General features: G+C 32.8%; 1 protein-coding gene across 1 annotated transcript in view; it reads left to right on the top strand.

Moving 5' to 3' along the window:
- The first annotated feature begins 1,029 nt into the window (after positions 1 to 1,029).
- Positions 1,030 to 14,033, top strand: part of LOC108359747 (uncharacterized) — a 222,291-nt gene continuing 209,287 nt past the window's right edge. The window contains exons 1-2 of the mRNA XM_017611718.1: positions 1,030 to 1,480; positions 1,551 to 1,866. Of these exons, the coding sequence (XP_017467207.1) occupies positions 1,146 to 1,480; positions 1,551 to 1,866 (651 nt within the window). The 5' untranslated portion in view covers positions 1,030 to 1,145. The remainder of the gene's footprint in view (positions 1,481 to 1,550; positions 1,867 to 14,033) is intronic.

Below are 14,033 nucleotides of genomic sequence, written 5' to 3'. Positions count from 1 at the left end.
GGTCAACCGCGTAAATTAATTATTTAAGAAATGTCGTATAAAAATAGCAGATTTTGTTTACTTTTGAATACGGCTTCGTCAAGAAATATATGTTGATTAAAATCGGTTTTTTGTTAATGCGGTTCTTGCGTAGGTATAAACAAGGTATAAGTTCGCTTAAGTACCCGCATCGAGGTACTTAAGCGGGTTCCTTTAAGTACCCAAACTGTCTAAGTACCTCAAAAAGCTGACATTTTTCGTGAGGTACTTAAGCGTGTGTTACTGTATTTTCGATGAGGAAAGTTAATTATATTTGTATGCCGATGGCCGGGAAATAGTCAATTGTGGCTACCTCAGCATTAGGTATAAACTAACTTCTAACTAGCTACTTTTAGATATAAAATATCTATAAGAAAATAAATAGTTTTAAAATTGTTTACCTCTTTAATAATTTACTTTATTTAACATTACATATTTGTTAACATATTCTGCTATAATTGGTCTCATATTCAAATTCCGTCAGGCATATATTCAAAATGATAATATAAAATCCCTATCTTCATTTTCTTTGTCCCGGATTCGAGAAAGTATTTGTAAAGTGTAGAAAAAAAATCTAGTCAAAGTAAAATTTTTATGAGAATTTTTAAATAGAAACCTTTTTAAAGAAAAAAACTCCCGTTTACGTCTGCATGACTCCTGCATTACTTTTCAACTAATTTCACGTTAGCTTTTTGTAACTAACTAAACTTAACTTTTTATAATTGACAAAAAAGCCGACTACAAGTTGGTTATTTGTGGAATGTTTTATCTGTTTTCGCGACACGATTGTGATGAAAAAGTGACATGTGGCCACCTTAAAAAACTCCTCATGCGGGGAATGGAGTTTTACTTAAACATTTACTTGCAATTACATATATATTTTTTTATTTCTCTCAAAAGGTTCTTCAAAATATTCAAATTGAACTCAAAATTTTCTTTTTCAAATGATTGACTTTGAACTCTCCAAGACTATTTTTTGTTTTGTTACTACCTTGTTTTTGAGTAAATAATATTTTTGGTATTTTGGCATTTTACAGGTTTCATGGAACAATTGAGTAAAATATCATCGTATATTCCAAATTTAAATTAAAAGGATAGCTTCTCCTCCTATATTTACAAATACAATTATGTTCTCGAAACCGCCAAATTTATTACCAATGGAACAAAAGCAGAACATTTCGTTACCGGAAAATCTTACAATCGAACAGCAGCAACATCAACACTACGCTTTAAAATGGAGCGAATTTCAATCATCTATTTTAAATTGCTTTCAACGTTTACGTGATGAAGAAGACTTCGTGGACGTTACTTTAACTTGTGATGAGAAATCCTTTACTGCTCATAGGGTAGTGCTTAGTGCCTGTAGTCCATACTTCCGTAAATTGTTGAAGTCAAATCCATGCAAACATCCTATTGTTATTTTAAAAGATGTTCGCTCAGAAAACCTGGAGTGTATTTTAAGGTGAGAAAGTATGAAACTAGATACTAAGGCCAACTCTGAATTTTAATAATAATCTTATTTTAATTTTAAGCTTCATGTACAATGGTGAGGTGAACCTAAGGCATGATCAACTGCCCGAGTTCCTGAAAACTGCGAATTTATTGCAAATTAGGGGTTTAACCGACGTTTCTGAAAGTTTGAATTCTTCGGGATTTATTTCTTTAGCGACAAACAAACGCAGTTTTGATAGAGATGCATCCAAAGAAGATCCTGCCGAAAAATGCAGTTTTATTCCAAAATATAAACCAACTTCTGAACGACCTTATATATCCACACTGGAGGCCAACTATAGCAACAATAATAACAATAACCTCCCGCCTATGAAGGAAACTAAAACTTCAACCACAGTAAGAAAACAATTTATGTACTATTATTTGTTATATACATATGCTCAATGTACATTTATTTAAATGTACATACGAACGAAACGCACAAATATGAATTACCAAGTCGGGTATTCTCTATCTTTTGACCGTATTACTGAATTCCGGTTTCGACCGAAAGTGGGTTAACCAGACCGTAAGTCCATTGAAACCAAAATTCGGTAATACGACCAAAAGATGAAGCATTGCATATTTATTTACATGTACATACGAACACCGGGTGTCCGCCCTTTCTGAAGGAGAAGAAAACGTTTTTTTTTTTTTAGAAAACGCACAAATATGAATTACCAAGTCGGGTATTCTTTATCTTTTGACCATATATTACCGAATTCTGGTTTCGACCGAAAGTGGGTTAAACAAACCGTAAGTCCATTGAAACCGAAATTCGCTAATACGACCAAAAGATGAAGCAACCCCGACTTGGTAACTCATATTTTTGCGTTTTTTGTTTAATAAAAAAAAAAAAACATTTTCCTCCATTTTAGAAAACTTTACATAGTTTTGTCCGCAGAATCCGAATCTGCGGGAAAAACGTGTATGTCTCATTTAAAAGAATGGGCTTCTGGTCTGTTTAATCCCCTTCCGATCGAAACCAGAAGTCCGATTGGAAGACCATTTGTGGTAGACCATTGACAATTTCCGGCTTCGTATATATGAGATTTTTGGGGCTTTCAACACTTATGAAAAGGAGCACAGGACGAGTTGAAGTTCGAAGGTGATTTGAAGGTATTTTTTTTCTTTGTTAATAACAAGGTACGCACATTACAAAACTTTCACTAAAAAGATACATTTTTGTAAGATACACGTTAAGGTAAAAATAAATAAAATTAAACTCTTAGAAAAATATTTTGATGTGTTTAAATGCCGATGGAATTAATGAAATAATTGATAAAGTTAACAGTTAAATCGTAAAACCAAATTCGTTAGAAGTCATCGATTTAAAGAAAAGTAAATTTCTAATATTTTTGACTTGCTCTGGAACTTTATTTAATAATTTAAAACGATGTTTCCACGATTAGTAATTCGCTGACTAAGTAACTCGATAAGTAATTCGTGAATTACCCTGTTTCCATGACACACATTAGTAATTCTTTTGGCAGCTCTAGTTCTTGTTCTTGTTCTTCGCTATTTATTATTATTTTTTTTGTGTTCTGCAAATATCGAAGATGGAGCTAAAATTGAAACTATCACCAACAATTTTAATTTATATAGAGAATATTTTATTAATATTATTTTATAACTAGAAAAAGTGCCAGCAATGGGACCAGACCGGTGAAAACTTTGATATATTTGCGATAAATATTAGAGCAGGCGCCGATTCGTTCGTCATTCGCATGGTAATTCGATACAAAGTACCCACAAATGAGGTAATTCGCTCTCAAATTTTTGTATGGCGAATTACGTAATTGGCAAAGCGAATGACGAATGGGAGACCGAATTACGAATGACAGAGTAAATAACGAAGCGTGGAAACGCCGTATAACAATATAGTGTCATGCAATGTTGCCAGACAAATTTTGTTAAAAATCTGCCAAGTAATGATACAATAACGATACGCGAGGACAAGAGAAGTATCTCCTGTCATCAAACAAACAGTCAGCACATTCGCGCCTTGGCACCCACGTCACTGTTGACAGTTACAATTTCGAGAATTTCATTTACTTGGGAACCAGCATTACCACCGATAATAATGTCAGCATTGAAATCCAACGCAGAATCACTCTTGCCAACAAGTGCTACTTTGGACTGAGTAGGCAATTCAGGAGTAAAGTCCTCTCTCGACGTACGAAAACCACGCTCTATAAGTCACTCATCATGCCCGTGCTGGTATATGACGCAGAAGCATGACAACATCCGATGAGGCGGCTATTGGAGTGTTTGAGAGAAAGTAGCAGAGGAAGAGGGAGGCCCCCACTGCGATGGAAAGATCAGGTGGAGAAGGACTTGGCTTCACTTGGCGTTTCCAATTGGCGTCAGTTGGCACAGAGGAGAAACGACTGGCGTGGTTTGCTGAACTCGGCCAAAATCGCTTAGGCGGTTACAGCGCCATAAAAGAAGAAGAAGAAGATGATACAATTTTCAAAATCCATATAAAGGTTATTGAAACTGAAAAAAAATCTTTTCACTTCAATTCTTTTTTTAACATTGTACATGTTATAAAAAAACTGTAACACATTTTATTTAACAAGCTCATGAAGTCAAAACAGTTTTACTTGACTAGTGCACAAAACATACAAGTATTTTTATAGCCAAATATTATTCAAACATGAGAATTAACAAAAAATATTTATATAGTATGTACCTATAAGAATGTATACGTTTTAATTTGAAAAGTATTTTAACAAATATTAGTTTTCATTTAAGTCTATATCATGAATTAAGAATACCACTTAAGCTTGTGGTATCTAACTTATTACAAATCTTTTTTTGTTCAATTCTATTAAAGAAAAAACTGTCTCCGGATCTGTGCATTCCTCCTCGCTAATGATGTTGTTTCTTTAAAGTTAATTATATAAAATTTAAGTTGCTAACTTAATTTTAGAAACCAAAATTACTTTCCTTTTTGTCCTAACAAATAGCGCACCATAAGCAATTTTATTTAGTGAAAATTCACAACGCCGAGTTTTTCGTGCAAGGTAAACTGATGACAAAAACGAAAACTTTTTTGCCTCCTACCAGTACCAACTACCAAAAACCATATTTGGCAACAGAATTCTAGCTGCAGCAGTGTTTATTAAAAGTGTTTTAATCAATCTTTGTTCTCATTTAAATCTATATCATGGCACTCATGTCCGTACCTTTTTAAATAATCCTTTGTATAAAGAACACTACTTAAGGTAATGGCTTCCAGCTTATTACGATTTTTGCTGTGTATACATCTTTCGTTTCGGTAGGGGTAAAATTGTCGAAGCTGTAACGCATAGCCCAGCAGAAAATTTCGAAGGGCTTAGCATGCGTATTACAGCAGACAGTTTTTAATTTCATTAGAAGCTCTCTATGTTTACTTGCTATTGCAAATGGTTGCATACATATAGGCATATGCAGAGCAGAGAAAATGCGGCACAAATGATTATTACTTCCCATTATGCAAATTCTGCGCATGCATACAGCTTTGTACCTGTTATACTGTATTCAAACTGTTTGTATATGCAGAGTTGCGACACATTGCAACCATATACATTGCATATTTTTAATATACAATATAGCAATGAACAATTTTTCTGAATTTTCCATTTTTAAAACACCAATGGTAACCAATAACAAACGAAGCATGAACTGTGTTTCTGATGCGCTGATTGCTCTAGTAATGCGTTTCGATAACTTTTCGGATGCTTTTTGGAAAAGTATACATTGTCAATATTTTTTAGCTCGGCGTTATGGAACATTATACTTTGTACGTATATAAAGCAATTGACGGTTTTGTGTGTACATACATGTATGAACTCATTTGTTGCAAGTGGTTTTGATATTCGTAGCATGGTTTTAGGCATAGGTTTAGTAGCCTCTTGATAAAAAATCAAGGCGAAAATTTTTAAATTACTTAAATCATAGTAACTGGGGTCGTTGATAACTGATGAACAAACATACATATGTATGGATGACATAATAGCTCTGATCTTAAACTTTTTGTGTAAAATCCTGCAAAAATGTCAAACAGCAAAATCATTCTCTGAAGTGAGAGTAACAAGTGAGTAACAGTTAAAAGTACGGGAACAAAAAAAGCATCGGGTAAAATCTTGCAGCTTCATTCTCTACACAACTCTCCAATTATCGCTATCATTTACATATTTTTGGAGTGCGGGTAATTTTTCTTGTAACTTTCTACAAGTTCGTTTAAAAACCTGTAAGTTCATTGAGTACTGGTTCAGAGCTAATACAAGATTGCACAAATAGAAGACGAGAGTAAGAGGAAATGCCGAACAAATGAATTTAGCTTTTCATTTTGCAAACAAAATATGGTATGTTATATCGTCGCTCCCAACGAAGAGTAGCACATCTCAAATTACCGTGGAAGACTAGCACATTTCACTTTCCGCGTCGAAGACTAGCACATTTCATTATTCGCGTCGAAAAGTAGCACATTTCAGATTTTCGCGTGGAAGACTAGCACATTTCACTATTCGCGTGGAAGAGTAGCACATTTCAGAATTTTGCGTGGAAGAGTAGCACATTTCAGATTTTTGCGTGGAAGAGTAGCACATTTCACTATTTGCGTGGAAGACTAGCACTTTTCAGATTTTTGCGTGGAAGACTAGCACATTTCAGATTTTTGCGTGGAAGACTAGCACATTTCAGATTTTTGCGTGGAAGAGTAGCACATTTCAGATACTCGCGTAGAAGAATAGCGAATTCATATAAAGTGGTACTAGCAGCCGTACAAAAACCAAACATACGTGTATGTAATAATTATTTCTCCTCGACTAAGCTGAGAGTTTAATGTTGTGTATGGAGCTTTTCGGTATTTTATTACAACAAGAATAAACGTTTATTTTCCTCCTACTCGTTTGGACGCATATTCGCGTCTTCCTCAGGGAATCTATTTATAAATACGAGAAACATATATGTGCATTAGGGTGGTCCAAAAATGCATGTGAAAAAGTAAAGTCGGAATTTTTATGCTCTCACCCCCCAAGATTGTTCTATACCGAAAAAATATATCCCTATTTTTTATTTTGAAATCAAAAAATAGTTAGAGGTCGCTCAAAGCGCCCAAAGTTTCCCATGTACATATTTTATATGGGGAAAAACACTTTTGGTAGAAATGGTATATAATTCAAAAAAACTATTTTTCTATCGGAAAACTTTTTTCAGCTGCAGGATTCCCAATAATAATACCCAATTGTTTATTTAACCTTTTTTCATCGCAACTATAATTTGTAGGTCCGCCAAAAACCCCAAAAACCCCGAAAAATGCAATGGGGGACAAATAAAAAATCGTTAGTATTAAAAAATTGTTAAATAAATAATTGCGTATTATTATTGAAAGTCTCCTGAAAATAACCAGAGTTTTCTGATCGAAAAATATTGATTTTCAAAAATTCTATACCATTTCTACGAAAAGTTGTTTTTTCCCATACAAAAATACATGGAAAACTTTGAGCGCTTTGAACGACCACTAAATATTTTTTGATTTAAAAAAAAAATATGGGTACACTTTTCTATATACAACAATCCTAGGGAGTGAGAGCATTACAATTCCGACTACTGTTTTTGGACCACCCTAATGTACATGCAGTCATATCAAAAGCACCTCATTTCAAAGTGATATTGTTTTCCACTTATTTTTATTTACTTATTTTTAAGAATTTTCATTAAAATAAAGTTCATTCTCTGAAGAAGTCCATATAAACCCATGATTCAATAATAGAAAGGTTTTGTAATAAAACAGTCTTCTCGCTCCCACACATAAAATCGGCTCCTTTACTTGTGCATAATGTTGCTTACTCTAGAGTTTCTAGTGATATTAGTAGTAAAACCAAAAATTCTTCATACTAAATATTCGTTGGCGTCACCTTGGTTTGCGTAATTTTCTAGAACAAGTGTAGAATAGCGACCGTTTAGCTATAAAATAACCAAACATGCCGATTGATAGAACTTTTTACGCTGATTTCAACGATACCAAATTTATTTGTCACTGGTAAAAAAAGAAGATATAAGAGGTTTATTTGTATTTTTTATTATCACTAAATTGTTGAAACCCAAAAGTAGATCATGATAAAGTATGTAATATCGAATTAAAGATAATAACTTGTACTTTCTAAATTATATAAAATTCTTTACCATTAATTATGCAGTTTTTTCAAAAAAGGTTATTTCATGAAAAAATAATATTTCTTGGATTTTTAGTGGTTTTGGTTTAAAAATACAAAAAGCTATAAATTATGTACATCAGCTGAAGAACAAATTAATGACCTTTATGGTGACGTCATTAGCTGTTTAATTGGTTATAAATTACATAAGATATTAATATTTAAAATATCTAAAAACTGAACTTTAACCTTCTAGAACCTCTTCATTTTTTACTTGCGCCAAATCATTTTGGCATGGCTGAAATGAGCATAAAAAGTTCTATTGATCCGCATTTATAGTTTTTGCATAGCTGAACGGTCGGCATTCTAGATTTGTTCCCGGAAATGACGAAGAACTTAATTCGAAAATGCATATTTTTATGTATTGTTTAGTATTTCCATTAAAACACCAAATATATTGCAAATTCGCATAGAATTAATAATACACATTTTACTTCTAATTGTATACTTTGCGTACTTTTTGTAGTACCATTCTACTACCGTTTTCGCAAAATGCGATCACATTCTTCCCCTTTCTCCTACTTCCAAAATACAAATCTAGATAGAGGAGTGTCAAATTTTAGCTGTCACAAATTACACAACCTTGTATTATTGAATCATGATATAAACCCAAATTTAAAACTTTATAGAAAACTAAAAAAATCTAAAAATGTTCATCCAAATGTCAAATAATTTTTTTCTAAGAATTTTTTGAGTATATAGAATTAAAGCCCTTTAAATTTTATTGCAATAATGTGCAAGTTTCAAGTGGCTAAAAAATTTCCGTTGTTGCGGTTTTCTTTCATATAAAAATAAATTGTGTTTATTCGTTATATAGTAGCAAATGCGACAAAAATAATCAAAGGAATCATAGGATATACCGTCGGAATTTTATGAATTTTATAATAGAATTACACAAATATAAAATAAGCACTTGAATTTCCAATATAAATTATGCTTTTATGATTTAGTTTAAATGTGCTACTCTTCCACGCAAACATCTGAAATGTGCTAGTCTTCCACGCAAAAATCTAAATTTGTGCTAGTCTTCCACGCAAATAGTGAAATATGCTACTCTTCCGCGCAAAAATCTGAAATGTGCTACTCTTCCACGCAAAAATCTGAAGTGTGCTACTCTTCCACGCAAAATTCTGAAATGTGCTAGTCTTCCACGCAAAAATCTGAAATGTGCTAGTCTTCTACGCAAATAATGAAATGTGCTACTCTTCCACGCAAAAATTTGAAATGTGCTACTTTTCGACGCGGATAATGAAATGTGCTAGTCTTCCACGCTAATAGTGAAATGTGCTAGTCTTCCACGCGAATAGTGAAATGTGCTACTCTTCGTAGGGACCGACGATATGCATTCATGACTTTAACGTAAACCTAGCGACAGATGAAGCAGAACCACAGATTATATTCCTAAAAGAAAAACTAAGTTTAGGAATATGTATATACAAATAGAAATGCTCAAAGTACAAGCTGAACAACAGTGATTGGTGCGGTGTTTTCAAGATATTTTAACGCCCTTGAGTCACAAGTATATACATACAAGTATCATATTTTATCAATCATACCGATAAATTATTGTATTAAAAGAATTAAAAATGAAAATTAATTAAAAAATTAACTCAGCAAAATTAATAAAATTAAATGAAATTAATTTTTAATTTCTAACCTCACCTGCATGTGTATGTATGTAATTGAACCGCCTAATAATAGGTTTACATATAAAAACATTATGCTCATTTTCAAACTTAACTCCCCAATCTGTAATTAGAAAAAGAGATTAGCCATACAAAATTATGATTGTAAAATAATCTCAGATTAAACCGATAATTTTTTGTGTCCAACCTAGTTTTATCGATTACACTTGCAAAGAAGAGGAGGAATGTCAAATGTAAAAGTAAACAAAAACTGACGCTAGCAAGGAAACGAGGTTTGTAAAGGTATTTTTAATAAAATATTGGTTAAAATATATTTAAATAGCATAATATGTGTAGCAGAAAAAAGTGACCACGGTGGCACAGAGAAGAAGCTTAACTTTTCCTCGAGTTGCGAGAATAAGAAGCACAACCAATTTGACAGCTAACGATTTTGATTGAGATTATATTTATATGTAAACGTACCTTTATGCCTTGCCGTACGCATATGTTTACAAATCAAATTTCATGAGTACCTGGTACTCATTTCCTTGTTTTGATTTGTTCAATTTTATTTGAGAAAAAACTCTCTCCAGGGGCTGTCTGCTGTAACTGTGAGGAAATGCAGTGTACATAAGAGTGCCAAACTCACAACCAAAAACTCATCGAATAAAATACTGTGAGTTTTTCTGAGAGTTGTACTGAGAGAAGTGTACACAATTATGACAGTTAAAACTCTCTCTCACACTTGCTGAATCGCAAAATGAGGAAGTATACACACAGGGGCGCACACAGGAACATATTTTGGGAGGGGTTTATACTTCTGAAAATTCGCTTCAGATAATATGCTCTTTAAAGTACATTTTTGCAGGTTTTATGTGCAGTATGTAATAAACACATAAACTTTTTGAAGTTTCATAAATTGCACTTTATTTACATAAAATTAACAAAAAACTCAAAAATGTTTTACCGACTTCAAAAGAGGGGGATGATATCAATTCATCGGAATATTTTTTTCTCTTTTTGGAAGTGACACTTCTTTAGCGGCGGTTGGTTGGTTGGGAGTTCAATGGTAAATTCAACGGAAATTGCACACGGAACTGGTGCAACGGAAATGATGTGACGGAAATGGTGCAACCGAAATGGTGCAACGAAAATGATGCAACGGAAATGGTTGGGGCTGAAACAAGTGCTTATGTGCTTATTGTGTGTATGCATATGGTATTAATTTAACAAAAATTTGCTAATAAAAGGTTAAAGAATAGAAAAAGGCCAATACAAGAATGAAAGTAAAGGTGATTATGTACATAAATAAAGAAATGAATAAAGGCAAAAGTAAAAATAAAAACAAAAACAAAGATGCGTAAAGATAAAGGCAAAAATGAAGAACAAGATAATTTTAAACACTTTACTTATATATATAAGAGCAAATGTGAAGGGGAATATGTAGATGAAGAAAATGATAAACATAAAAGTAAAGAAAAAGAGGAGGATGAGGATACCGATAAAAGTAAAAATGAAGATAGGGAAGAAAGATTAAAATAAAGGTAATTAAAGAGGAAAGGATATAGAGAGAGACACAGAGACTCAATCTGGGAACTATTTTGGGATTTTAGATATATTCGGGATTCTCGGGACTTATCGATAAAATAATCGATATTTTTATCGGTTTTGTCATGGATATTATCGATATAAGGGCAAAGGTGAAGGGGAATATGTAGATGAAGAAAATAATAAACATAAAAGTAAAGACAAAGAGGAGGATGAGGATACCGATAAAAGTAAAGATGAAGATAGGGGGAGAAAAATTAAAATAAAGGTAACTACAGAGGAAAGGATATAGAGAGAGACACACAGACTCAATCTGGGAATTATTTTGGGATTTTAGAGCTTTTCGGAATTTTTGGGACTTATCGATAAAATAATAGATATTTTTATCGTTTTTATTATCAATATTTATCGAGTGTTTATTGATTTCTTTATCGATATTATTATCAATTTTTCTATCGATATTTTCGGAACTTATCCATGTAACAATCGATATTTTTATCGGGTTTGTAATCGATATTTTTAACTATTTTGTTGACGATATTTTTAATCATTTTGTTGACGATATTTTTTATCAATTTTGTTATCGATATTTTTATCGATTTTATTATCGACATTTATCGATTTTGTTATCGATATTTATCAATTTTGTTATCGATAATTATCGATTTTGTTGTTGATATTTATCGATTTTGTTATGGATATTTTTATCGTTTTTGTTATCGATATTTATCGATTTTGTTATCGATATTTATCGATTTTGTTATCGATATTTATCGATTTCGTTATCGATATTTACCGATTTTGTTATAGATATTTATCAATTTTGTGATCGATATTATCTATATTTAGCGATTTTATGATCGATAGTTATCGATTTTGTTATGGATATTTTTATGGATTTAGTCATCGATATTTTGATACATTTTGTTATCGATATTTATCGATTTTGTTATCGCTATTTTTATCGATTTTGTCATGGATGTTTTTATCGATTTTGTTATGGTTATTTTTATCGAGTTTCTAATAGATTTTGCTACCAATATTATCGATTTTGCTATCGAAATTTTTATCGAATTTTTCATCGATTTTGTTATCGATATTTTAATCGGTTTTGTTATTGATATTTTATTGGATATTACTATCGATTTTGTTATCGAAAGAGTTTAAATATAAAAATAAAGATAAAGAAAAAAGAATAATATGTGTAATTAGAACGAACAGGGGTAGAGGTAGGGATCTAGATAGAAACAAGTAAGAAAGTCTAAGTTCGGGCGGAGCCGAACATTAAATACCCGGCGCAAGTATTAAATATATGTTTTTCACCTTTCCGAAAGCTACCGCTACATGGTAGATATTTCAAAGAATTTCCAACGTTGTCACTACATACTTATTCAGTGCTTTTGAAAAATACCAAGTATTTTCGTAGTATGTGGATAATGTCTTTTTTGTTAAAGAAAAACTTCGTTTAAAGGGAGAATTTGTTTTGCTATAACTACTGTTTGTACAGACCAAGATAATGCGTAAAATAGTTTTTATTGCTTTAGTCAAATGCGTTCCTTTAAGCTCAGATGGGCTGTATGCAAGGAACTCATCTTCTATTGAATTCTGATTTTCCCCTGTTGTAAATAACCTCGAATTTCTTCTACAATTCGAGCTCAAAAAGTTTCATGAACCACGGGAAAATCATTACGATCACAACATTTAGACAACACGTGTTGACTACGGAACTTTTCTGTTTCACAATAGGCCAGATTGTGTAAGGTTTATTGTTCTTTTTTTTTTTTTTTGATCAGGAGTAATCAAATTGGGTAATAGCTGGACTAAATTCGGATAAAAAGTTTGTTCTCTGCGTCAGTGTTTACGGGAACAAAGAGGTTCAGCTCCTGGAGCCCCCTTGCCCAGGCCTATGAGAAAAAGTCTGTCGGGACCCGTCTAAATGGCTAACAAACAGAGGTCGGGGGGGTTCGCGACCTTTTCTCTCAGCGTAGTTCACATTACTTTTCTATTACAAGAGTCCCAGTCTAGTAAAATCACAAAAAAAATGTATCTGACCAGTCTTCACATCAAGAAATCGGAAACTATAGAAATTCTACTTACCACACGGGACATTTCCTCTTTGAATTTTGGTACTTCCACCCTTTCCTAGGCGCTATGTTAGAATGGCACCAGTGCTACACGACCCGCCCTTCCATGATCCTTCGGTGAGCTTATTTTTGTTTGAAAGATCCCTACTAAAAGGTAACCCACCCTATCACATCATTTCCACTGAAAGTATACTATGTTCAGAAATTAATATCATTAGTTAACGATTCGTTATTTTATTATTTCATAGTTCTTAAAAAAACTTTTACAATTCATCAGAAAAGTATAAATCGATCGGGATATAAATTGTATTGTAAGTTCTTCTGCCTTATATCTTACACGCTTATCTGCCTATATGTATGCTTTTATTTTTGATTTCAAATTTTCAAAGGTTTGATAGTGTGCAATCAGCTACGCGAAGTTATCTACTCTTTCCCCTGCTTTCCCCATTTTCTCCTAATAATTACTGCTAAAACTTCATATACCTATCTCTGCAATAATAATTTAAATTTCTAATTTTTTTCTACTTTAGACCGCAACCCCTAACCTTTCTTTCAGGCTGCACGCGCATATAAGTGTATATATGTAAAATCGATCATACGAATATTCATATATTAAGCTTTCGTACGCGTCAACAAACATCAACGAACCGCGTATGTAACCAACAGCATGGAACACTGTTAACAGCTCACGTCAAACGACTTAACTTTACATAAATTGGCAACCGTTAAGTTCGTTGCTACAATAACACCAACCAGCAGATGTCCAATATGTTAATTATCTGTATAAATTCCGCGAGTGTAGCTATGTTACACAAAGCGTTAACAGAGGCGTGAGCTGTTAGCAGGGTGACATGCTGCAAAAAAATTCTTCAATACTCTTGAGTGCTTTACGGTATGTATGTGGATGACAGCGTTGCCACAGACACATTTTTTTTCCTACCAAAATTTCCTACCATAACCAAACAAAACCTACCAAACATTTGTTTCAGTTTTAATATTTTTTCAATGTCAATTTTATCATCATTAGATACGAAAAAAACCCGAGCTCAAAAGTTGACGGCGAA

Source organism: Rhagoletis zephyria, unplaced genomic scaffold, assembly GCF_001687245.7.
Source record: "Rhagoletis zephyria isolate East Lansing unplaced genomic scaffold, Rhagoletis_zephyria_1.1 Rzeph_scaffold_00449, whole genome shotgun sequence".
NCBI classification, from domain to species: Eukaryota; Metazoa; Arthropoda; class Insecta; order Diptera; family Tephritidae; genus Rhagoletis; species Rhagoletis zephyria.
This window is presented reverse-complemented; position numbering and strand designations above follow the sequence as displayed.